This window comes from Globicephala melas, chromosome 13 (genome assembly GCF_963455315.2).
Source record: "Globicephala melas chromosome 13, mGloMel1.2, whole genome shotgun sequence".
NCBI lineage: Eukaryota > Metazoa > Chordata > Mammalia > Artiodactyla > Delphinidae > Globicephala > Globicephala melas.
In genome coordinates, this window is record NC_083326.1 from 55,111,298 (window position 1) to 55,138,624 (window position 27,327).

General features: G+C 39.5%; 1 protein-coding gene across 2 annotated transcripts in view; it reads right to left on the reverse strand.

Moving 5' to 3' along the window:
- MYOM1 (myomesin 1) overlaps window positions 1-27,327 on the reverse strand; it is a 142,948-nt gene that overhangs the window by 67,158 nt on the left and 48,463 nt on the right. For both annotated transcript variants that reach the window (XM_030836682.2, XM_030836684.2), the window contains exons 10-14: window positions 25,478-25,639; window positions 18,966-19,107; window positions 16,281-16,480; window positions 14,072-14,128; window positions 1,180-1,304 (exon numbers count right to left, since the gene is read on the reverse strand). In XM_030836682.2, the coding sequence (XP_030692542.1) occupies window positions 1,180-1,304; window positions 14,072-14,128; window positions 16,281-16,480; window positions 18,966-19,107; window positions 25,478-25,639 (686 nt within the window). The remainder of the gene's footprint in view (window positions 1-1,179; window positions 1,305-14,071; window positions 14,129-16,280; window positions 16,481-18,965; window positions 19,108-25,477; window positions 25,640-27,327) is intronic.

Below are 27,327 nucleotides of genomic sequence, written 5' to 3' on the forward strand. Positions count from 1 at the left end.
AATTGAATGATCAGAGTAGCATTAAAGGTAAAAGAGAGGACTTTAGGAAAATTAATTGAGCTCCATAACATTTTTGCAAAAAAAAAATGACCTTTTCTATGATTTTTCTATGAAAGCAAAATGTAAATGATACCTTAACATGCTATCACAGAATTTTATAAAAATAAAATATAACAAAAAAGTACAAACAGTTGTTTCATTCATTGTTCTAAAAAGTGGTGCATAACTGCCAATAAAAATGTTCTTACAGACAAGATAAGATAAACTTATTTTAATTTTTTTCAATTATATCCTAATCAAAACCTTCTTAACAATGGATTTGGAACCTCAGTTTCAGCACATTCTCTTTAAATGCCCTTTTCCAGTACCAATGATCCCTTTAGGCGCGGACTTCCTCCGCCCACCCCGGGCCCTGTGCCTTGCCTGGCAGGTGCTCCCCTGTGCACTTGCAGCTGGGGTAGCTCCCCCAGATAATGTCTTGTCCAGGTCTTGCTTTTCTCCATTTTCTCAGCATAAATACTTATTAGAACTCCTCTCCAATATGGGTATAGGATAGATTCACATGTAATTCTCATCATTTCACCCATTTTAGGCCTTCATTGTATGCTGCCCTCTCCAAGATAACTACAATATAATTGTAAGATATTTGAGGGAAAGAACTAGCCAGTATCTTTCTTGATTGTAACCCCTGACCCCACCCTCCCACCGGCACTTAGAGTAGTGCCAGCCAAGCTCGAGGGAGCATGTGAGGACTTTCTGTCTTCACTCTCGCAGCCATTTGAAAGTATTGTAACTTCTATTCCTCTCGCCCATCTACCCTTCCTGCAGAAGGACAAGTGCAGAGAGATGAAAAGGCATTTCTAGGGCAAGGGAGACAGAAAAAGTGTCGAGAAAACAGTGTCACAGAGGCAATCTACAGTTTCAGGAACATTTCTCTTCTTAGAAGGGTTATGAGTTGGGGTCTGTGGACCTTGTAGGAGTCTATGGGTGACCCTCAGGGATCCATAAACCCCCTGAACTTTAAGGCAAAGTTCTGTGTGATACACATTTTTCTATAGAAATTGTTTACAGTTTATAAGAGTTTAAAAAGTTCAGGACACAGTAGAAATTTAATCTCTACTTCCTTAAAGAAATCTTGAAGAAGTGTTAAGAGGTATAATGTCGATCCCAGAGTCTTACCTTTTCTACAAAGTAGAGGATGCCCTCATGGCCACGCTGACGGGGGGGCTTCCAGCTCAGCACCACGTAGCTCTGTGTGGCCTCAATGACAGAGAGGTCTGTGGGGGGCCCGGGAACAATACCCTCTGAAAAACAACAGGGAATAGTGAGGGGCACACACTTGGGAAGCCCAGGGCACTCAAGAGTCACAGAGGGAGGAAGAGCTAATTACTGCTCCACAGTAAAAAGAAGTACCTTGTCTCTAAAATTCTTCCTAAAACTTTCATTCATTCATTCATTCATTCAAAGCCACAATTTTACTTTCTTTGCTTGACAATTTTAATTTCCTTACAGTCCTGAAAAACAGTAGCAATGACACAAGTTATGTTTTCTGCACATCTTACTTTTTTTTAATAAATTTATTTTATTTTTGGCTGCGTTGGGTCTTTGTTGCTGCATGCAGGCTTTCTCTAGTTGTGGTGAGCGGGGGCTACTCTTCATTGTGGGGCGTGGGCTTCTCATAGCGGTGGCTTCTCTTGTTGTGGCTGGCAGGCTCTAGAGCACAGGCTCAGTAGTTGTGGCACACGGGCTTAGTTGCTCTGCGGCATGTGGGATCTTCCCAGACCACAGCTCAAACCTGTGTCCCCTGCACTGGCAGGTGGATTCTTATCCACTGTGCCACCAGGGAAGCCTTTCTGCGTATCTTATATCAGCTTTTTGACAGAATATCTTTTCAAGTATGCTTGGGTGGCAAACAACCTTGGAATATAGAAATAGTATATCCTCTAGGTCAGAGAGTTGTTTCTGACCAGAATAGTAAAGATAATGTCTTTCTCCAAGAAACTTTGAGTAGGTTGGTGAGCAGCTCCCTTGTAAGACCGGGGTTTCCTAAGGGCAAGCTTTCTCAGCTGTGACGCAGATCTCTGCATGGGCAGCGTCCACATGTGTGGCTCCACATCGCCCTGTGGGGCTCAGGGAAGCAGGGGGACCAGTGAAAACACGAAGCTCATGCTGTCTGCTGAGCTGTGGGTAACAGAGCCCTTTCTCTCTGACCCGGGAGTCTCATGCCTTTTGTCAGCATCTATGAAACAGCTATGAAACTTGATGGCCCGTAAGTAGGGTGAAGTTTTAGACCCTCCACAGTTCTTGACATTGGAGTGGCCCTTCCATGTGAAACAAGTAAAATAATGAGCAAAATATATGAAATGACCATTTATAGACATTGGACATCAGTCATCATAGGACAATGATACCCCATAGCTGGAAAATTAGATGAGACCTACCACTGTCCCAGCTTACTGTCTGGAGGGAGTTTCAAGGCAGCAGCTCAGGAAGAGAAACCCAGGTGGAGCCTGGCAGTCTCCCTGAGTGGAGAAGAAGCTGTAATTCCAAGGAGGGCAAAGTGTGCACAGAGAGAGTCATGGGGAGGAAAAGGCTGCACAGAGAGAAAGGCTTCAGAGACTTGAGGGGGTCCCTTTGGAGTATTCACTTTAGTATTGATCAGCACATGCATACAAGGAAAGCACCTGGGGCCGGGAACACCCACACAAAAGAACTGGAGAGAAAAATTCTCAACGCTCTCAAAGGACCTGGGAGAGTTCATCCTCCCACCAGCCAGACTGGAAATCTCCTAACTCACGGGGCATCTGGTAGAGTACTCAGAAAAGTACTACCTCTGTAATTCAGCCAAATTACGGCTACACTAAAGGCTGCTCTGATTCCACCAAACAAAAGCAAACCTTGAAAGAATCAAATTGTTTCCCCAGAACAAAGCTCAAGAATATTTATAGACATAAAAAAATATCCAGCACCATACAACATAAATTCAAAATGTCTGACATGTCATTAAAAAAAAAATGGAGGATCTAGGGGAAGATGGCGGAAGAGTAAGACGCGGAGATCACCTTCCTCCCCACAGATACACCAGAAGTACATCTACACGTGGAACAACTCCTACAGAACACCTACTGAATGCTGGCAGAAGACCTCAGACCTCCCAAAAGGCAAGAAACTCCCCACGTACCTGGGTAGGGCAAAAGGAAAAAGAATAAACAGAAACAAAAGAATAGGGACGGGACCTGCACCGGTGGGAGGGAGCCGTGAAGGAGGAAAGGTTTCCACACACTAGAAGCCCCTTCGTGGGCGGAGACTGTGGGTGGTGGAGAAGGGAAGCTTCGGAGCGGTGGAGGAGAGCGCAGCAACAGGGATGTGGAGGGCAAAGCGGAGAGATTCCCGCGCAGAGGATCGGGGCCGACCGGCACTCACCAGCCCGAGAGGCTTGTCTGCTCACGCACCTGGGTGGGCGGGACTGGGAGCGGAAGCTCAGGCTTCGGTCAGAGCGCAGGGAGAGGACTGGCGGAGTGAACACAGCCTGAAGGGGTTAGTGCACCACGGCTAGCCGGGAGGGAGTCAGGGAAAAAGTCTGGACCTGCCGAAGAGGCAAGGGACTTTTTCTTCCCTCTTTGTTTCCTGGTGTGTGAGGAGAAGGGATTAAGAGCGCTGCTTAAAGGAGCTCCAGAGATGGGCGCGAGCCGCGGCTAAAAGCGCGGACCCCAGAGACGGGCATGAGACGCTAAGGCTGCTGCTGCCGCCTCCAAGAAGCCTGTGTGCGAGCACAGGTCACTGTCCACACCCCCCTTCCGGGGAGCCTGTGCAGCCCACTACTGCCAGGGTCCCGGGATCCAGGGACAACTTCCCCAGGAGAACGCACGGCGCCTCAGGCTGGTGCAACGTCATGCCAGCCTCTGCCGCCGCAGGCTCGCCGCGCACTCCGTGCCCCTCCCTCCCCCCGGCCTGAGTGAGCCAGAGCCCCAGAATCAGCGGCTCCTTTAACCCCGTCCTGTCTGAGCGAAGAACAGACGCCCTCCGCCGACCTACAAGCAGAGGTGGGGTCAAATCCAAAGCTGAACCCCGGGAGCTGTGAGAACAAAGAAGAGAAAGGGAAATCTCTCCCAGCAGCCTCAGGAGCAGCGGATTAAATCTCCACAATCAACTTGATGTACCTGCATCTGTGGACTACCTGAATAGACAAGGAATCATCCCAAATTGAGGAGGTGGACTTTGAGAGCAAGATTTAGGATTTTTTCCACTTTTCCTCGTTTTGTGAGTGTGTATGTGTATGATTCTGTGTGAGATTTTGTCTATATAGCTTTGCTTTCACCATTTGTCCTAGGGTTCTATCCGTCCTTTTTTTTTGTTGTTTTTTTTGGGGGGGTTTTTTACTTAAAAAAAATTTTTTTCTTAATAATTATTTTTTTATTTTAATAACTTTATTTCATTTTATTTTATCTTCTTTCTTTCTTTCTTTCTACTTTTTCTCCCTTTTATTCTGAGCCGTGTGGATGTAAGGCTCTTGGTGCTGCAGACAGGAGTCAGTGCTGTGCCTCTGAGGTGGGAGAGCCAACTTCAGGACACTGGTCCACAAGACACCTCCCAGCTCCACGTAATATCAAATGGCGAAAATCTCCCAGAGATCTCCATCTCAACACCAGCACCCAGCTTCACTCAACGACCAGCAAGCTACAGTGCTGGACACCCTATGCCAAACAACTAGCAAGACAGGAACACAACCCCACACATTAGCAGAGAGGCTGCCTAAAATCATAATAAGTCCACAGACATCCCAAAACACACCACCAGACGTGGACCTGCCCACCAGAAAGACAAGATCCAGCCTCATCCACCAGAACACAGGCACTAGTCCCCTCCACCAGGAAGCCTACACAACCCACTGAACCAACTTTAGGCCACTGGGGAGAGACACCAAAAACAACGGGAACTATGAACCTGCAGCCTGCAAAAAGGAGACCCCAAACACAGTAAGATAAGCAAAATGAGAAGACAGAAAAACACACAGCAGATGAAGGAGCAAGATAAAAACCCACCAGACGTAACAAATGAAGACGAAATAGGCAGTCTACATGAAAAAGAATTCAGAATAATGATAGTAAAGATGATCCAAAAACTTGGAAATAGAATAGAGAAAATGCAAGAAACATTTAACAAGAACCTAGAAGAACTAAAGATGAAACAAGCAACGATGAACAACACAATAAATGAAATTAAAAATACTCTAGAAGGGATCAATAGCAGAATAACTGAGGCAGAAGAATGGATAAGTGACCTAGAAGATAAAATAGCAGAAATAACTACTGCAGAGCAGAATAAAGAAGAAAGAATGAAAAGAACTGAACACAGTCTCAGAGACCTCTGGGACAACATTAAACACACGAACATTCGAATTATAGGGGTTCCAGAAGAAGAAGAGGAAAAGAAAGGGACTGAGAAAATATTTGAAGAGATTATAGTTGAAAACTTCCCTAATAGGGGAAAGAAAATAATCAAGTCTAGGAAGCACAGAGAGTCCCATACAGGATAAATCCAAGGAGAAACACTCCAAGACACATATTAATCAACACTCCAAGACACATATTAATCAAGACACATATTAATCTCCAAGGAGAAACACTCCAAGACACATATTGTCAAAAATTAAATACAAAGAAAACATATTAAAAGCAGCAAGGGAAAAACAACAAATAACACACAAGGGAATCCCCATAAGGTTAACAGCTGATCTTTCAGCAGAAACTCTGCAAGCCAGAAGGGACTGGCAGGACATATTTAAAGTGATGAAGGAGAAAAACCTACAACCAAGATTACTCTACCAGCAAGGATCTCATTCAGATTTGATGGAGAAATTAAAACCTTTACAGACAAGCAAAAGCTGAAAGAGTTCAGCACCACCAAACCAGCTTTACAACAAATGCTAAAGGATCTTCTCTAGGCAAGAAACACAAGAAAAGGAAAAGACCTACAATAACAAACCCAAAACAGTTAAGAAAATGGTAATAGGAACATACATATCAATAATTACCTTAAATGTAAATGGATTAAATGCTCCCACCAAAAGACACAGACTGACTGAATGGATACAAAAACAAGACCCATATATATGCTGTCTACAAGAGACCCACTTCAGACCTAGAGACACATACAGACTGAAAGTGAGGGGATGGAAAAAGATATTCCATGCAAATGGAAACCAAAAGAAAGCTGGAGTAGCAATTCTCATATCAGACAAAATAGACTTTAAAATAAAGACTATTAGAAGAGACAAAGAAGGACACTACATAATGATCAAGGGATTGATCCAAGAAGATATAACAATTGTAATTATTTATGCACCCAATATAGGAGCACCTCAATACATAAGGCAAATACTAACAGCCATAAAAGGGGAAATCAACAGTAACACATTCATAGTAGGGGACTTTAACACCCCACTTTCACCAATGGACAGATCATCCAAAATGAAAATAAGGAAACACAAGCTTTAAATGATACATTAAACAAGATGGACTTAATTGATATTTATAGGACATTCCATCCAAAAACAACAGAATACACATTCTTCTCCAGTGCTCATGGAACATTCTCCAGGATAGATCATATCTTGGGTCACAAATCAAGCCTTGGTAAATTTAAGAAAATTGAAATTGTATCAAGTATCTTTTCCGACCACAACGCTATGAGACTAGATATCAATTACAGATCTGTAAAAAAATACAAACACATGGAGGCTAAACAATACACTACTTAATAACGAAGTGATCACTGAAGAAATCAAAGAGGAGATCAAAAAATACCTAGAAACAAATGACAATGAAGACACGACGACCCAAAACCTATGGGATGCAGCAAAAGCAGTTCTAAGAGGGAATTTTATAGCAATACAATCCTACCTTAAGAAACAGGAAACATCTCGAATAAACAACCTAAACTTGCACCTAAAGCAATTAGAGAAGGAAGAACAAAAAAACCCCAAAGTTAGCAGAAGGAAAGAAATCAAGATCAGATCAGAAATAAATGAAAAAGAAATGAAGGAAACGATAGCAAAGATCAATAAAACTAAAAGCTGTTTCTTTGAGAAGATAAACAAAATTATAAACCATTAGCTAGACTCATCAAGAAAAAAAGGGAGAAGACTCAAATCAATAGCATTAGAAATGAAAAAGGAGAAGTAACAACTGACACTGCAGAAATACAAAATATCATGAGAGATTACTACAAGCAACTCTATGCCAATAAAATGGACAACCTGGAAGAAATGGACAAATTCTTAGAAATGCACAACCTGCCAAGACTGAATCAGGAAGAAATAGAAAATATGAACAGAACAATCACAAGCACTGAAATTGAAAATGTGATTAAAAATCTTCCAACAAACAAAAGCCCAAGAACAGATGGCTTCACAGGCGAATTCTATCCAACATTTAGAGAAGAGCTAACACCTATTCTTCTCAAACTCTTCCAAAATATAACAGAGGGAGGAACACTCCCAAACTCATTATACGAGGCCACCATCACCCTGATACCAAAACCAGACAAGGATGTCACAAAGAAAGAAAACTACAGGCCAGTATCACTGATGAACATAGATGCAAAAATCCTCAACAAAATACTAGCAAACAGAATCCAACAGCACATTAAAAGGATCATACACCATGATCAAGTGGGGTTTATTCCAGGAATGCAAGGATTCTTCAATATATGCAAATCAATCAATGTGATGCACCATATTAACAAACTGAAGGAGAAAACCATATGGTCATCTCAATAGATGCAGAAAAAGCTTTTGACAAAATTCAACACCCATTTATGATAAAAATACTCCAGAAAGTAGGCATAGAGGGAATTTTCCTCAATGTAATAAAGGCCACATATGACAAACCCACAGCCAACATCGTCCTCAATGGTGAAAAACTGAAAGCATTTCCACTAAGATCAGGAACAAGACAAGGTTGCCCACTCTCACCACTCTTATTCAACATAGTTTTGGAAGTTTTAGCCGTAGCAATCAGAGAAGAAAAGGAAATAAAAGGAATCCAAATCGGAAAAGAAGTAAAGCTGTCACTGTTTGCAGATGATGTGATAGTATACATAGAGAATCCTAAAGATGCCACCAGAAAACTACTAGAGCTAATCAATGAATTTGGTAAAGTAGCAGGATACAAAATTCATGCACAGAAATCTCTGGCATTCCTATACACTAATGATGAAAAATCTGAAAGTGAAATCAAGAAAACACTCCCATTTACCACTGCAACAAAAAGAATAAAGTATCTAGGAATAAACCTACCTAAGGAGACAAAAGACCTGTATGCAGAAAATTATAAGACACTGATGAAAGAAATTAAAGATGACACAAATAGATGGAGAGATATACCATTTTCTTGGATTGGGAGAACTAACATTGTGAAAATGACTCTACTACCCAAAGCAATCTACAGATTCAATGCAATCCCTATCAAACTACCACTGGCATTTTTCACAGAACTAGAACAAAAAATTTCACAATTTGTATGGAAACACAAAAGACCCTGGATAGCCAAAGCAATCTTGAGAACAAAAAGCGGAGCTGGAGGAATCAGGCTCCCTGACCTCAGACTATACTACAAAGCTACAGTAATCAAGACAGTATGGTACTGGCACAAAAACAGAAAGATCAATGGAACAGGATAGAAAGCCCAGAGATAAACCCACGCACATATGGTCACCTTATCTTTGATAAAGGAGGCAGGAATGTACAATGGAGGAAGGACAGCCGCTTCAATAAGTGGTGCTGGGAAACCTGGACAGGTACATGTAAAAGTATGAGTTAGATCACTCCCTAACACCATACACAAAAATAAGCTCAAAATGGATTAAAGACCTAAATGTAAGGCCAGAAACTATCAAACTCTTAGAGGAAAACATAGGCAGAACACTCTATGACATAAACCACAAAAAGATCCTTTTTGACCCACCTCCTAGAGAAATGGAAATAAAAACAAAAATAAACAAGTGGGACCTAAAGAAACTTCAAAGCTTTTGCACAGCAAAGGAAACCATAAACAAGACGAAAAGACAACCCTCAGAATGGGAGAAAATATTTGCAAATGAAGCAACTGACAAAGGATTACTCTACAAAGTTTACAAGCAGCTCATGCAGCTCAATAACAAAAAAACAAACAACCCAATCCAAAAATGGGCAGAAGACCTAAATAGACATTTCTCCAAAGAAGATATACAGACTGCCAACAAACATATGAAAGAATGCTCAACATCATTAATCATTAGAGAAATGCAAATCAAAACTACAATGAGATATCATCTCATACCAGTCAGAATGGCCATCATCAAAAAATCTAGAAACACGGGCCTTCCCTGGTGGCGCAGTGGTTGAGAGTCTGCCTGCTGATGCAGGGGACACAGGTTCGTGCCCCGGTCCGGGAAGATTCCACATGCCGCGGAGCGGCTGGGCCTGTGAGCCATGGCAAAAAAAAAAAAAAAAAAATCTAGAAACAATAAATGCTGGAGAGGGTGTGGAGAAAAGGGAACACTCTTGCACTGCCAGTGGAAATGTGAATTGGTACAGCCACTATGGAGAACGGTATGGAGGTTCCTTAAAAAACTAAAAATAGAACTACCATATGACCCAGCAATCCCACTACTGGGCATATACCCTGAGAAAACCATAATTCAAAAAGAGTCATGTACCAAAATGTTCATTGCAGCTCTATTTACAATAGCCAGGAGATGGAAACAACCTAAGTGTCCATCATCAGATGAATGGATAAAGAAGATGTGGCACATATATACAATGGAATATTACTCAGCCATAAAAAGAAACGAAATTGAGCTATTTGTAATGAGGTGGATGGACCTAGAGTCTGTCATACAGAGTGAAGTAAGTCAGAAAGAGAAAGACAAATACCATATGCTAACACATATATATGGAATTTAAGAAAAAAAATGTCATGAAGAACCTAGGGGTAAGACAGGAATAAAGACACAGACCTACTAGAGAATGGACTTGAGGATATGGGGAGGGGGAAGGGAAAGCTGTGACAAAGTGAGAGAGTGGCATGGACATATATACACTACCAAACGTAAAATAGCTAGCTAGTGGGAAGCAGCCGCATAGCACAGAGAGATCAGCTCGGTGCTTTGTGACCACCTAGAGGGGAGGGATAGGGAGGGTGGGAGGGAGGGAGACGCAAGAGGGAAGAGATATGGGAACATATGTATATGTATAACTGATTCACTTTGTTATAAAGCAGAAACTAACACACAATTGTAAAGCAATTATACTCCAATAAAGATGTTAAAAAAAAAAATGACCAGGGAATTCCCTGGTGGTCCATTGGTTAGTGTTCTCACTGCTGAGGGCCTGGGTTCAATCCCTGGTCAGGGAACTAAGATCCCAACAGCCATGAGGCACAGCCAAAAAAAAAAAAAAAATCACCAAGTATGCAAAGAAGCAAGAAAATACAACCCATGATGAGGAGAAATATCAATCAATGATACAAAACCAGAAATGTCACAAATGATAGAACTAGTAAACAAGGACATAAAGACGGTTATTATAAATGTATTCCATATGTTCAAGAGGCTAAAGATTAAAGATGATAATTAAAGACATGGAAAATATAAAAATAATACAAATTAATTTCTAAGATGAAAACTACAAAGTCTTTTATAAAGAATACATTGCCTGGAATTCACAATAGGTTAGAGGCTAAAGAGGAGAAGAATAATAAAATTAATGACATAGCAGTAGAAAGTAACACAGAAAGAAATGAAACACGGAAAGAAAAAAAGACTGATAGGAAAAATGAGCACAGCATCACTGAGATTTGGTTTCAAGAGGCATGTAATTGGAGTTCCTGAAGACGAGAAGAGAGGGGGAGTATAGAAAAAAATATTTAAAGAAATAATGTGAAAAAAATTTTCCAAATCTGATGAAAACCATAAATGCACAGATTCAAGGAACTTGGAAACGCCAAGCACAAGATATGAAGGAAACTACACAAATGCACATCATAATCAAATTTCTAAAGCCAGTGATAAAGGGAATATCTTAAAAGCAGACATGGGAAAAAAATACATTACATACAGAAAAACACAAATAAGAATGACAGGAAAAAAAATGATAGCAGTCATTCTTACAGTGCAGACCTATATTACAATGGACCAACCTCTAAAGAAAGACTGTCAACCTAGAATTCTATAGCTGGTGGATACAGTCCAAAAATGAAGACGAAATACAGACTCTCGCAAACATATAAATAATAAAATAATTCATAACCAGCAGGATTGCACTACAAGAAATATTAAAGGAAATGCCTAAAAAAAAAAAAAAAGGAAATGCCTTAGGTGGAAAGAAAATCACATCAGATGGAAATCCACATCTACACAAAGAAATAAAGAGCAACAGAAATGGTAAAAATGTGAGTGAATACTGAAAACTTTCTTCATACTTTTAAAATTTCTTTGAAAGGTTTGTGACTGTTTGAACCAAAATAATAACATCGTATCATAGAGTTTATAATATATAAACAAATAAAATACATAACAACACCACCATGGCTAGGAGGGGTAAATGGAATGATACTGCTGTAAGTTCTTATACTACATGTGAAGTAGGATAATATTACTTGAAGGTACATTGTCATATGATGTATATTATAAATTCCAAACTACTATAAAAGAAAAAAATAATTATAGCTAATAAGATAACATAGATAAAATGGAATAACAAAAGATATTTAATCCAAAAGAATGTAGAAAGAGGGAAAAGAAAGCAAACAAATAGATGGAACGGATAGAAAACAACTAGCAAGATGGTAGATTTAAATGCAGCCATATCAATAATCACATGAAATGTAAATAGCTCAAACACCCCAATTAAAAGGTAAAGATTACCAGATTGCATAAAAAGGCAAGGCCCAACTATATGCTGCCTACAAGAAACATGATTTAAATACAAAAACACATAGGTTAAAAGTAAAAGGAAGGAAATCATATGTCATGCTAACACTAATCAAAAGAAAGCTGGGGTCATTATATTCATATTAGACAAAACAGATTTCCAAGCAAAAATGTATTACCGTGAATAAAAGGAGTCACTTCCTAATATTAAAGTGGTCAGTGCATAAGAGGATATAACAATAAAAATGTTTATGCATCTAATAACAGAGCTTCAAAACACATGAAACCAAACCTGATAAAACTACAAGAAGCATTTAAATCCACCATTTAGTTGGAGATGTCACCACTATTTTAACAATAATTGATAGAGGGGCTTCCCTGGTGGTACAGTGGTTAAGAATCTGCCTGCCAAAGCAGGGTACACAGGTTCAAGCCCTGGTCCGGGAAGATCCCACATGCCGCGGAGCAACTAAGCCCGTGCACCACAACTACTGAGCCTGCGAGCCACAACTATTGAAGCCCGCCTGCCTAGAGACCATGCTCTGCAACAAGAGAAGTCACCGCAATGAGGAACCCACGCACCACAACGAAGAGTAGCCTCCGCTGGCCACAACTAGAGAAAGCCTGCGTAGCAACGAAGACCCGACGCAGCCAAAAATAAATAAATAAAATAAAATAATTAAATAAAATAATGGATAGAATGAGTAGATAGAAAATCACGAAGAATAAAAGACTCAAATGAAATCCCAGCAGGGTTTTTTTTTTTTTTAGAAATTGATAAGCTGATTTTAAATTCTACATGGAAATGCAAAGACTTAGAACAGCCAAAACAACTGTGGGGAAAAAAAAAAGATTAGAGGACTTATACTACCTGATTGCAAAACTGTGAAGCTTTAAAAAAAACATGAAGCTTATAAAAGCTACAGTAATAAAGACAGTGTGGTACTGGTGTAGAGAAAATAAAATTGACCAATAAATATTCCAGAAATAGATCCACAAATATACAATCAATTGATTTGGACAATGGTGCCAAGGCAATTCAATGGGAAGAAAATAATCTTTTCAACAGATATTGCTGAAATAACTGGAGAGCCATATGCAAAATAATAATAATAACTTAGACCCTTAATCCACACAATATAGAAATAATTAATTTGAAATGGATCATAGATTGAAATATAAGAGCTAATGCTATAACATGTCTAGAAAAAAAAAAGGAGAATATCTGAATGAACTTGGATTTGACAAAGATGTCAAATATGATGCAAAAATGGCAAATAAGCACATGAAAATGTGCTCAACAGTATTAGGGAAGTGCAAATTAAGACCACTATACACCTACTATGAAATACCACCATGGTACAAAACACCACTATGCACCAATTAGAAAGGCTAAAATTAAAAAGACTGACCATACCACGAACTGGTTACAGTGTGGAGCAGCTGAAACTCTGGACTACTGCAGATGGGAATGTAAAATGTACAACCATTTTGGAAAACAGTTGGCAATTTCTTTAAAAATTACACAAACATCTATCAGATGACCTATCCATTCAAACCCTGGGTATTTATCCAAGAGAAATGAAAGTGTATGTCCACAAAAACACTTAACAAGGAGGTTCATAGAAGGTTTCAATGGTGAAGGTATAAATAAGTTGGAATAAACTGATACATGCATCAATATGGATAAATCTCAGAATAATTATGCTGAGTGAAAGAAACCAGACAAAAATGAGTATGATTCCATTGATCTAAAATTGTGGACAACACAAACGATAGTGACAGAAAGCATGTCAGTGATGGCCTGGAGATGAGGAAGGGGCAGGAGGGAGGTATTACAGAGGGGTATGAGGAAATTTAGGGGTGATGTATATGTTCATTACTTTGATCACGGTGATGGTTTCACAGGTGTTTGCACATGTAAAATTTATCACATTGCTCATTTTACAGACATGCAGTTTAGTGTATGTCATTATACCTCAATTAAGCTTTTAAAAAAAAAGCGATTCTCTGACAACATAAGTTACTTCATGATCTCCAAATATTTCAGAATGTTCTTTCCAAAACACTTAAATAATGTACAGTGTAGCCTCATAACAAAAGCCAAACTGCATAGCAGAGCACTGGCAATACTATCTGGGGAAAACGTGGTTTTTACCTGTCGGTTCCTCCTCAGTGACAATGATCTGTCCAGTCCAGGGTGCTGAAGGGCGACCTGACAGAGATAAATACAAAAATCAGAAACATTCACAAATGCAGTTCAGCTGCACTGAGAAATTGGTAAACTGGCCAGATTAGTCCCCAATGGGGTTGATACTAGTTTACTTATGTACCTTCTTAGTGAGTCTTATCAAGCACGCACATGGTATTTTGGGGAGAGGGGGCATAGTCTCTGTTCTCAAACAACTCACAATCTGCTAGATTCCACGTTTCCGGAACTGTACTGACACAGGCGAGGTAAACAGCCTGTGTTCATACACTGTTCCCCATGTATCTCCTGAAACACATAGGCTCTCTCACCCTCCTTGAGAGATAGCATTTAATTGGGAGAAAATTTTCAGGAACAATTGTAAGCCGGGCTGTTATTTATGTCATAATGAAGATGAAAGGGGAGAGGGGCGCTGATCCTGCAGTAAAGCTCAACGAAAGAGATTTCTTTCCATTAATTTTGAAAGTGTTATTTACAAAGGAAAGCAGTTTAGATCCCGAGTATGGAAAATGAGTGAGACAGGCAGTATAAAGTTAAAGGGGAAATTCATTTCTGTGATATCAGAAAGACATCAGAAAGAGAGAATGATTCAACTCCTGCTTCAAGTGAGGGACTTTTCACCAGACTGTGTGCAAAAACAGAAAGGTGATAAGCAAGATAATTCATTTTCAATCCCAACAAATCTTACTTTCATTGACATTTATTAAAGAGGAGTAAATGAAAGTATGAGATGGAATTAGGAAAGAGGGAGAGAAGTTGGACAGTGGGTGAAAAGTGATTGGAGAGTAATCAGGGAGCCTGATTAGAAAAGTCTCCAGAGGGAAGGTGACATTATTTTACTTAGATTTTTATGATGCCACTACATGTACTTAAGGTCAAGAATAACACTGAAAATGTTATAAATGGCATAGACCAGTAGTCCTCAACTAGGGTGATTTTGCCCCCCAGGGACATGTGATAATGTCTCGAGACAATTTTGATTGTCATGATGGCGGTTGGGGGGAGGGGGGAGGAGGGGGTGGGGGGACCATAGGCATCTAGCGAGTAGAGGCCAGGGATGCTGCTAAACATCTTACAATGCACAGGACAGCCCCCTACAACATAGAATTACCTGGCCTAAAATGTCAATAGGGCCAAGGTTGAGAAATCTGGTATAGACTGAAATGTGAAATTCCAACCATTCTTTTAATGCCACTTTAAGGTCCCTATTATTAAGGATGCTGTATTGGTTCCTATGAAACAAATGCAGAGCATAATTCATATACCACAATTTTTTTTTTTAAAGAAGATGTTGGGAGTAGGAGTTTATTAATTTATTTTATTTATTTTTACTGTGTTGGGTCTTCGTTTCTGTGTGAGGGCTTTCTCTAGTTGTGGCAAGCGGGGGCCACTCTTCATCGTGGTGCGCGGGCCTCTCACTATCGCGGCCTCTCTTGTTGCAGAGCACAGGCTCCAGACGCGCAGGCTCAGTAGTTGTGGCTCACGGGCCTAGTTGCTCCGCGGCATGTGGGATCTTCCCAGACCAGGGCTCGAACCCGTGTCCCCTGCATTAGCAGGCAGATTCTCAACCACTGCGCCACCAGGGAAGCCCCATGTACCACAATTTTGACATTGAGACTTGGAGGCTAAATATATGAAAAGATTATTTTTGACTCTAACACAGAAACCCGAGTACAGATCAGACACGATGTGTCGTAAATGTGTTTTTCCTTTGACATAAAGAAATTCACAGTGTTGAGTATTAATGCTCTAAGGGATAAATTCAAGATTAAGAAAACTACCTTACAATTTTAAGAAAATGAACCAGAAAGAAAAGTATATTTGAACTGTGCTAATAAAATGAAAGAAAAAAAAAGCTCACCAGCCTTTTGGTTTTCATATTTCATTTCAAACACAATGCCTGTAACTCAGTCAAATAAGGCAAACTCTTCTGAATCAAATAAAAATAACATAAAATAAAGCCCTTAGTGAACAGATGAGTCAAAAAACAAATACTTTTTTGTTTTTGTCTTTTTTTCCCCTGGATTTTTCTGATCAGTAAAGGATTTCTTATTCTCTTCTCCCTCTAGTGGAGGGTGGAGAAATAACCTTGGAATAGGATCTACTTCAGGCATATAAAAAAAATTCAAGATGATCCTGAAAAATGAAAAATGCTTACTTTTAAGTCTAGCTTTCTCAGCTGGATCCAGAGCAGCCACAGGCTCGGAAACACGAGAGGGGAGACCTATTCCAGTTTTGTTCACAGCACGAACTCGGAATATGTAAGAACGACCTTCTATCAATCCAGTGACTGGGAAACGAGCAAACTTCACAGGTGTGTCATTGCACTGAGACCAGCTGTCTGTGCCCACCTCACACCTAAGGGAGAGAGAGTAATGGACAAAACAGAAAAAAACAGAGCTGGAGGAATCAGACTCCCTGACTTCAGACTATACCACAAAGCTACAGTAATCAAGATAATATGGTACTGGCACAAAAACAGAAATATAGATCAATGGAACAGGATAGAAAGCCCAGAGATAAACCCATGCACCTATGGTCAACTAATCTATGACAAAGGAGGCAAGGATACACAATGGAGAAAAGACAGTCTCTTCAGTAAGTGGTGCTGGGAAAACTGGACAGCTACATGTATAAGAATGAAATTAGAACACTCCCTAACACCATACACAAAAATAAACTCAAAATGTATTAGAGACCTAAATGTAAGACCGGACACTATAAAACTCTTAGAGGAAAACATAGGAAGAACACTCTTTGACATAAATCACAGTAAGATCTTTTTGATCCATCTCCTAGAGTAATGGAAATAAAAACAAAAATAAACAAATGGGACCTAATGAAACTTAAAAGCTTCTGCAAAGCAAAAGAAACTACAAACAAGACGAAAAGACAACCCTCAGAATGGGAGAAAATATTTGCAAACGAATCAACGGACAAAGGGTTAATCTCCAAAATCTATAAACAGCTCATGCAGCTCAATATTAAAAAAACAAACAACCCAATCAAAAAACGGGCAGAAGACCTAGACAGACATTTCTCCAAAGTAGACATACAGATGGCCAAGAATCACAAGAAAAGCTGCTCAACATCACTAATTATTAGAGAAATGCATATCAAAACTACAATGAGGTATCACCTCACACCAGTTAGAATGGGCATCATCAGAAAATCTACAAATAACAAATGCTGGAGAGGGTGTGGAGAAAAGGGAACCCTTTTGTGCTGTTGGTGGGAATGTAAATTGATACAGCCACTATGGAGAACAGTATGGAGGTTCCTTAAAAAACGAAAAATATCATTATCCTATGACCCAGCAATCCCACTACTGGGCGTATACCCAGAGAATACCATAATTCAAAAAGACACATGCACCCCAATGTTCACTGTAACCCTATTTACAATAGCCAGGTCATGGAAGCAACCTAAATGCCCATCGACAGACGAATGAATAAAGAAGATGTGGTACATATATACATTGGAATATTACTCAGCCATAAAAAGGAACGAAATTTGTAGAGACGTGGATGGATCTAGAGACTGTCATACAGAGTGAAGTAAGTCAGAAAGGGAAAAACAAATACCGTATATTAACGCATATATGTGGAACCTAGAAAAATGGTACAGATGAATCAGTTTGCAGGGCATAAATAGAGACACAGACGCAGAGAACAAACATATGGACACCAAAGGGGGAAAATGGCAGGGTGGGTGGTGGTGTTGGGATGAATTGGGAGATTGGGATTGACATATATACACTAATATGTACAAAATAGAGAACTAATAAGAAGCTGCTGTATAAAAAATAAATAAAATAAAATTCAAAAAAAAAAAGAATCTTACTAGATTTGTAAAAAATGGTGCATTTACATAGAGGGATACTTTTACAAAGGTAGATAGTTATGTTTTTAATTAAAATACAGATGCATATATTTTTTTAAAGAATATATCTAAAACTTCACAGTTCATCATTATTCAATGATGAAATAACTTGGAAACATTTAGTGTACAGTTAAATAAAGTATAATCTATTATAAATATTTCTCTGGTTGGTACTGAGCCCAGTAGGCATATACTTACTTATTGCTATAAATATTAAGTTTAATCCACCTTGGTACAAACCTGTCATACTACAGCGGCATAGATTATCTGCCCCTAGTGGTTTTTACAGTCAGGGTTTATTACTCAAAAATGGAAGAGAATTGGAGCAACTATCTGAAAAGAAACTAAGTCAGACAATAATGTATTTAGGTCAATAATCTAAATTTGTTTCTAAATTGGCCAAGCTCACTGGATAATTCATATGTAAGACCCATTTACTATAAATATAAAGCCTCTAAGTTTTGGAGAATGTAAACAGCAACGATTTGTAAATAAAACAGTTTAATACTATGGATATTTGTTATTTCTTTGTCAAACTTGAATCCTGTGATATAAATGAGATTTTCTTAGTATTCTTAGAGTACTATTCTTTAAATTACTTAATATTCTTAAATTACTGACATACTAATAATATGGACATTAAGCATATTGAATACCAGCTATTTCATTTCTAAAGTGGCCTCTATTAGGTGAACAAATTCATAATATTCTTGCCAAATTAGTGACTTGGGTTGGTAGTACAATTCAAGGATTATCTTTGGAATTTAGGTAAACAGGTAGGTATGTGTATATACATATATATATATATATATATACATACACACCAGACAGAGACAGAGACACAGAGAAAAGAGGGAGAGGAGACCAGTAAAGAAAACACTTCACCTAGAAATGGTGGGAGAAATCAAGCATGTGTCTCTATGGCCAAATCACTCTAACTGAAGTTAGACTAACTACTAACTTATCAATAAAATATCCCAGAATAGGACTCCCTCCATCCACAGCCGGCTGTTTCCAAGAGATGATGATATAATCTTTGTTGGCATCCAAGGACACCACATCCAAGGGAGAGGCTGGGGCTCCTTCAATCTCTGCATCAGCATCTGTGGGGATACAGAAGGATCCTGTTAACCCTCTCGGATGTGCTCTGTCAGCCCCAAAGGCCAAGGTCTTAGTGCAGACATTTCTTACCATACCACCGCAGTGGCTATATCTTTGGCCCCAGTCGAGCAATCTTCAATTTGTAATTTGCTTACCAAAATAACAATGTGTGCTTTTCACCATCAGTACAAGGAACATTACACTAGGAAGGGCTCTGAAAAGGACCCATGACCTCTGCCTCATGGCCCTTGCCTGCCCAAAATGTTCTAAAAGAAAATAAATAAGGACATGTTGAGGACTGCTATCAGAAAAGTCTGATGTAAGTTATGTCAGGAAGTCTGTTCTTAAGATAACTATTGTGCAGTGTTACTCGGAAACTATGAATGGCTCCAAAGGGGAACAAACAGCCCCTTCTATTACCTTCTAGATACATCCACAAGAGAAGAAGAACCAAGAAGCTTTGCCCATCCCTATGCTGGGACCACCATTTTGGAAGAGAAACAAAAACATTCATTTTAATTAAATGTTTGTTCCCAAGCTGAAGATCCTTGCGAAAGTAACTCTGATGAAATAGCCACATCTGAGCTTAGTTTATCTGAGTTTAGTAAAGTCCAAGACTATACAAGAAACAGAGTTCAGTGACTGTTCATGAAATGGGATCCTCTGACAGTGGGTCCCCTCAGCAGTGTATGCACAGATAAATTAGTAACACAGGGGTGTTTTTAGGAGGAAAGGAAGGGGAATGAAAATAACCCCATAGTAGCCTTTTAAGTGAAAATGATTAAGATAAGAGTCACAGTCCCAAGGGGAGGGGAACCACATTTGCCAATTCCACTTGACATCTGGTCAACCCTTTAACAACCGGAATTAGTAGGAGAGGAGGCTGAGACATGTAGGAGCCACTCACCCAGCGAAAACACTCTTGTTGACTGAATAATAAACACTTTTTTTTCCTATGATCTACTCTTTTGTAACTCTTATAAGTTACTGAAACATTTGCTAACAGGGCTGTGCATTGTCTGTGAAGATCTTAAATCAGTTTGGTTTTGAACATTCTGTTTCTTGCCCCATGAACCGGCATGAACCCATGAACCTGCAGGATAATATCTCCTGCATAAGTGCTATAGGAGAGTGTAACCAAATCATCATGCCTAAAACAATGCAGAATTCCTGCATGCCACACAATGGCAAATGGGCATTTTGGTGGGGAGAAACTTTTTTCCTTTTAGGCTTTCAGAGCACTGGATGGTGGGGAGAAGATTTGCTGATGGTGAAGGTGGAGCAGAGCTAGGATGGAGGTGGAGATGCTGAAGTTAACAGACCTAATAGCTGCTCAGCTGCGAGGGGGACAGCTGGCAACCTCTAGCCATGTCCCTTTTTAGCAAAAAGCCCATAATGTAACAACCAGCAACGTTGGTGTTGGTAGATAAATCCATTGTATGTAACAGAGCCTGGCAGACAGCAGACATTTAGGGAGCCATTTCTCAGCATTTCTATAAAATTGCTTGGAATATGCCATTTGCCATGTGGACTTGACAATCTTTCAAAACACGGTTCTGTATAGCAGCTGCTGGAAGCCAAATCCAAATACCATGCTGTATTGCTTCACACTTGTGCTCTTGGCTCCCAGCAGCTGCTACAGAGCGTCTGGCCCACAGTACCCACTTGGGCAACGTCAATCCTCTTCTTAGCCTCTGCCCTTCTCCCAACCCTCCAAATAGTCAAACTTTTTGTATCTCTGATTAATTAGGCCAAAGATTAGCCTGCTCCTCTTTATATTCTGACGTCTGACACAGGCTATTTAATAACTTTTATCAAAATGTAAGTAATTTTATTGTTTATCTTTATTATAAAAGTAGTGTCTTCTTGTAACATATATGTAATAAAAAATACATGTTAGAATCCCTCTTAATTCCGTAACTCAGAGATTACTAATACTAACGAATTTGCCTAGATTTTTCTAGATTTTTTCCCTATATTTATAAACTCAAAAGTAATTGTTTTTCACAACAATGTAAATCAACTATACTCCAATTTTTAAAAAAAGTGATTGTTTTTTAAATAAAAGTGGGATTGGACTATATAGTTTCATGTAAACTGGGTTTTTTTAATATATTTTCATATTAGTAAGTATACATCATTAGTTTTCATTACTGTGCAGTATTTGTGTGTTTATATGGAATATTTATTATACTTTATTTTCAGTTCCCATTGGTGGATATCTAGATTCCTTCCATATTTTCTCCCAAACAAACATTTTTTTCAGCTTTGTCCACTTAAATTCCTAGAACTAGAATCGTTGATATCTATTGATATCGTTGATATCGTTGATATCAATCGCACTGTTGATACATAGTGGCAAAACACCCTGAGCAAAGCTAAACCGATTTACACTCACCAGCAATGTGTGGGAGTGCTGGCCCCTCCATTCCTTCATCCCAGTGGATTTTAAAACCTTGTAAATCTTTTCAGTGTGATAGATTAATTTGATTGCTTTGATTACTAGTGAAAACTTTTTCATAATTTATTTTTCATTTGTAATTCTTTTTTCATGACATTTATATTCCATCCTTTATCACTGTATCATCTTTCTTTCCTCCCTGCCATGTGTGTAGGAAGGGGAGGAAAGAATATATAAAAGTCTAGAAGAATATGTGATAAAATGATAACTTCAGGTATCTCTGGATGTTAGACTTACGATGGCTTTTCTTTTTTTCTTATTTATATTATCTAGTTTTTCAGAAAGAACACATATTATGTATGTAATAAAAAACTGGCCAAATATGTACAGCTCTGGAATGTGTTTCTGCAGACATATGGTGCTTTCTACACTGATCATTCTGGTTCAGAAGCTATTTTCTAAGCAGCAAAATACCAGAGCTCTAAAAAATGCATTGAAATGGCCTCATGCAGCTCAAAGTTTAAAATAAAAAGCACCATAAAATGTCACTTAAAACACTTTGGCGGTTTCTCAAAAATTAAACGACCCAGCAGTTCCACTTGTAGCTATCTACCCAAGAGAAGTGAAAACCTAGGTCCATGAATAGGAACACAAATGTTCATAGCAGCATTATTCATAACAGTCAGAGAGTGGAAACAATCCAACTGTCCATCAGCTGGTGAATGGACACACAAAATGAGGCATATCCATACAGTGCAATATTAGTCAGCAATAAAAAGGAACAAAGTACCAACATAAAAACCTCAAAACATAGGCTCAATGAAAAAAGACAAAAGTAGAAGATCACATATCATATCCAGAAATGTTCAGAAAAGACAGTTTATAGAGGCAGGGAGTAGATTAGTGGCTGTCTGGGGGCTAGACTGGGGATGGGAGTGGGGAAGGGGCACAAGAAGTCTCTTTGGGGTGAAGGGGATGTACTAAGCTGGATTGTAGATGGTGGGTGCACAGCTCTGAATATTCTGAAAAGCACTGTCCACTTAGCATGGTTGACTCTTATGGTGTGTAATTATATCTCAATAAAGATTTTTTTAAAAGAATCTAAAATATATCATTTAAAATAAACTTACAGGGGAAATCTTTTTCTAAAAGTTAAATTCACAACTCGATTTCTGAAATTTGTCTTTGCAATTTTGTCTTCCCCATGAATCTTTTCAATCCTCTCACATCAATATCTGATACATTTTAGAATCTTCCCTTATTTGTGGATATGAAAACTGGCTTAATGATAAATTTCAATCCCTTCCCCCTGTCTGTGGTTGGTCATCTGAAGTCTGGCCTCAACCTGCAGAGAGCCACGACTCTGGATGTGGGCACTGAGAAATGTTGCTGAGGAAACCCTGGACTGTGTCAGAGTTCCCAGAAAAAGTCCACAAAGGGAATCCTCAAGGCATAACTTAAGTGTTTCTTGAGTCACCAGAGATACTCTTTGGTTCAGGTCAGACTGAGAGCAGAGGCAGACTCTGTTTGCTTTCAGTTATCATCTGGCCAGGTCTATCTGGGTGCTTTGTTTAAACAAACATACTTGCTGATAACTTCCAGGGTGTCCATTTTTACTGCAACTGACCCAGAGGGCTACCCCTCTTTTCCCCTCACAAGATCCAACTTTTCCCAAATGCTTTTGTGCAGGAGGAAGTCTGCCCCATTTATCAGCTGGCATAGATATCCGTGCATCTTTATCAGTTGCGAATCCGTGGCAGAATTCAATGATCATTTGTTATTGTTCAGTACTGGTGTGGTATATAGACTGCTGTCTCTCCCCAGTATCCATTTCTCCTGTTTCCTTTTAGTACCAGAACCCCTGAGCTTCTGCAGGTAACATGTTGCCCAGCTTCCCTCCCTGTGGATGTGTGGTAGAGTGTTCACCATGCAGAAGTGATGTGTGCGTCCCTGCATCTCTGCCCTTCCCACAGGCTGGAACGGGAACACAGGACAGCACCACGGGGGCAGTGGAGCAACAACATAGATGGGAGCCAGGACTCTGAATAACTGAGTTGAGCAGAACCACCTGGACCACCTTCCTACCTCTGGATTGATGGACATAAGACAGAAATAAACTTTTTAAAAAAATTTCATTTCAGCAGCTTAAACTATTCCCTAATTAAAATCCTGGGTTAGCCATCAGAAGGCCTGTATCCTAGTCCCACTTCTGCTTCTAACTGTGAGGCTTTTGGTAAATCATGTTGCTTTCCTGAGCTTTAGTTTTTGCATCTTAAAATTAAGGGGAGGAATTTCCCTGGTGGCGCAGTGGTTAAGAACCTGCCTGCCAATGCAGGGGACATGGGTTTGAGCCCTGGTCCGGGAAGATCCCACATGCTGCAGAGCAAATAAGCCTGTGCGCCACAACTACTGAGGCTGTGCGGCACAACTACTGAAGCCCACGTGCCTAGAGCCCATGCTCTGCAACAAGAGAATCGACTGCAATGAGAAGCCCGTGCACTGCAATGAAGAGTAGCCCCCACTCACTGAAACTAGAGAAAGCCCGCGCGCAGCAACGAAGACCCAATGCAGCCAAAAATAAAAAATAAATAAGTAAATAAATAAATTTATAAAAAAAAATTAAGGGGAATCCTAACATTTTTGTGTGCCTTAGACTCCTTTGGCAAAGTGGTAAAGAAAACCTAGAGGGCCCTTCTCAGAACAATGTTTTTAAATGCATAAAATAAAATAAAATACACGAGCTTACCAAAGAAACTATACTGAAGTACAGTTATAATCACAGACCCCTTGGGAGTCTGTGGACCCCAGTTAAGGACACCTACATGACCTCTAAATTTCCACCCTCATCAAAACACCTAGGAGTTTATGGTTCTATTTAATGCACAAGAGATAAAAAATTAGCAAGTCTACTTGTATTGTTTATGTTTATTTTCTGTATATTGCGACGTTTTGACATCTTAAAAGCCTTTCTGGGTGGGGAGAGATTTTCTGCCCCCATCTCTGGGGGCTAGCCAATTTTAACCCATCCAGAGCTCACCTCCTCCATCTGGCCCGTGTACCCCAGGAGGAAATATTCCTCTGCCTTAATCATCTCAGCACCAGGGACCAGACAACTAAGCACGACCCCTGTAGCTTAGGGTCTGCTGAAGTTGTTCACACCAGCCAATCCTGAACTGTTTACCCCGCCCTGCCATGCCTTTTCCACAGGAACTCCAATACAGACTGCGGTCTAAGCTCTCCCTCTGCCTCTTCTGCCTCCTGACCAACCAGTAGTGACTTTGCTTCCCCATGTGGCCCTGGGTGGTTCTCTAGCACCTATGAGTATAATACACTCTTTTCCTGAGCCCCTCCTCTGTCTCCTTGTGTGGCCACACCTGACTGACCACCACGTAAAAGAACACAGAGCACTGCCTTTGTGGCCTGGAAGTGTTCATCGTCTTCCAGATGTGCTAATATCTCATGTAGAAATAACATTCCCACTTGTACATGTCCGACCTGTTAGAGACATCGCTGAAAAAAGAAAGACTCCTAAAACCAACAGTTATAGTTTGTCTTAAGGATTCAGTTGTAGCATCTTGTTTCCTAGTTCATTAAAACTAAAGCTATAAAGAAAAGGCCTAGAATGAAGTAATAAATTTGCTCTCCAAAATAGATATTCAAGAGTGAGTCCCCATCACTCTTTTATTGTAGCTTCTTCAAACTGAGACGGCTTTTTGCATCACTAGGACCTAGCCTCTCTACTCAGACACCTACAGAACACTGCTCTAGAGGCTCATTGAAGATGAGGAAAGTACTGACACTAGTGACAGTAACATAGTCTGGAAACTGGTCACCTTCCATTCCAACTGGTGCCTTCAGGGTTAAATTTTTACATTGGCTCTTTCATCTTTACCAAAAATATGTTTGGATAGATTGACATGGCCTCGGTGTTTTAAATATTCTCAGATGTTCTGCTTTTTGCTAGGTCTTACCTCGAACAAAGACGTAAGCGCTGTATTGCTCATAATATTCTCCCATTCGTACATGGATTGTGTAGAGACCTTCATCTTCCTTGTTGAGATGAGAAAATGTTAGTGTTGCCCGATCTCCACTCCAGTGTGTTTGCACCCATTTTGATGGAGAAACAGGAGCCCCTGGGGAACAAAAGTAAGCAAATTAACTGATTTCTTTCTCTATTACTCTCTTCTTCCTCCTTCCCCTCCACTCTTCCCTCCCCCCAATTCTCTCTCTCTCTCTCTCTCTCTTTATTCCTCTTCTTCTATATTGAAAGCTATCTGAATATTAGAGGACGTCTGTAGGGCTTTGAGTCATTCTGCCATGTTTATATTGGTTAAAATGTTAGAGCAGAAGTGAGGGGACCAGGGCCAGATACATAATCTGCAGGGCCCTGTGCAAAATGAAATTACAAGACCCCTTGCTCAAAAAGCAGAGGAAAAAAACACAGTCAAGGTACTAAAATATAAGGCTTTGTCCTCTAAAAATAGTTTATTACTTATAAAACATAATAGGGTAACACAAATTGCAAAAACTAATATTTTCATGCCATAATTTTACATACAAAAATAATACTTTATTAATGTGATACGTTGATTGATAATACGATATTTTTTACTTACTTTTCTGCAAATTCAGTTATTTTTAGTAACTTTATTTTAAATTGATATAACTGAAAGCAACATCAGTTACTCTTTGCAAATGCAAGATCATAAATTAGTTTTGATTTTTTTTATTTTAAGAAGGATCTTTCTGCTGATGCAACTATTAATGCAGCTGTTAGGAGTATTACATAGTCATAGTAATATACAGCTTTATACGTTATAGTATTATATGGTTATGGTGCTATAAAGTTAACATTGGGTTAATCTTATGATAAACTATTTCAAAATATAAATTTTAGTACTCTAGAGCTGACGATTCTTTTTTTTTTAAACATCTTTATTGGAGTATAATTGCTTTACAATGGTGTGTTAGTTTCTGCTTTATAACAAAGTGAATCAGAGCTGACAATTCTTGAAGAACAATTTTTTCTAAAAAGATTTAACTCTTTATACAAATAGTTTCATGTAAGTCTGAATTTAATTTTAAATGTAAATTTACATAATTGCATCCTAATGTTTTCTCTTACATGTCCTGTAACTTGTGGTCATACAAGAAACTGAAAATGACTTCATGATTTGTATATAATTCAAATGCCTGTTTATGCATTCTCTCACTGTATCTTTGATTATGAGGAAAATTTAATTTCAAAATTATCTTTCTTGTTAATAACTGCTTCATCCAAAGTTTTGTATGAAAATAGTGTTTTTTCATTGAATGTGACAATCTTTAAACTTAATTTTTATTTCCAAGCCTGTGAATGTTTGCTTTGCAATGTTTTGGCAGTTTTCATAACCAGAGAGTCTAAACTCTGAAGAATACTAACTGCCTTATGTGCCTTACTGCAATGTCTATGTACATGCTTTTATTTTATAATATCTTACAAAGTTTACTGCGTGATTGCTGGCAGTTCCTGTCACAGTGCTCAGGCGAGGAAGCTCATATCTGTGCAGATGCCACAAATATGCATTCTGGGGGCGGACGGGCAATCTCGGCTCCCACGGTGGGTGCCCACACTGCCCCACGTGGGACCCCTCCTCTCCTGGGCCACGCCGTCCAGCAATGTTGCTGCTGCTGCTGCTGCCGTGACTGGTTTCACTCTGGGCCCAGGTCCTGGTCTCAGCCATGGTCTTGGGATGGCCCAGACTGCCCGGTGCCCACACATGCACTGAAGTTCAGGCCAACTGCATGGTGAGCATGCTGACCACCACCCACCGTGCCTGGG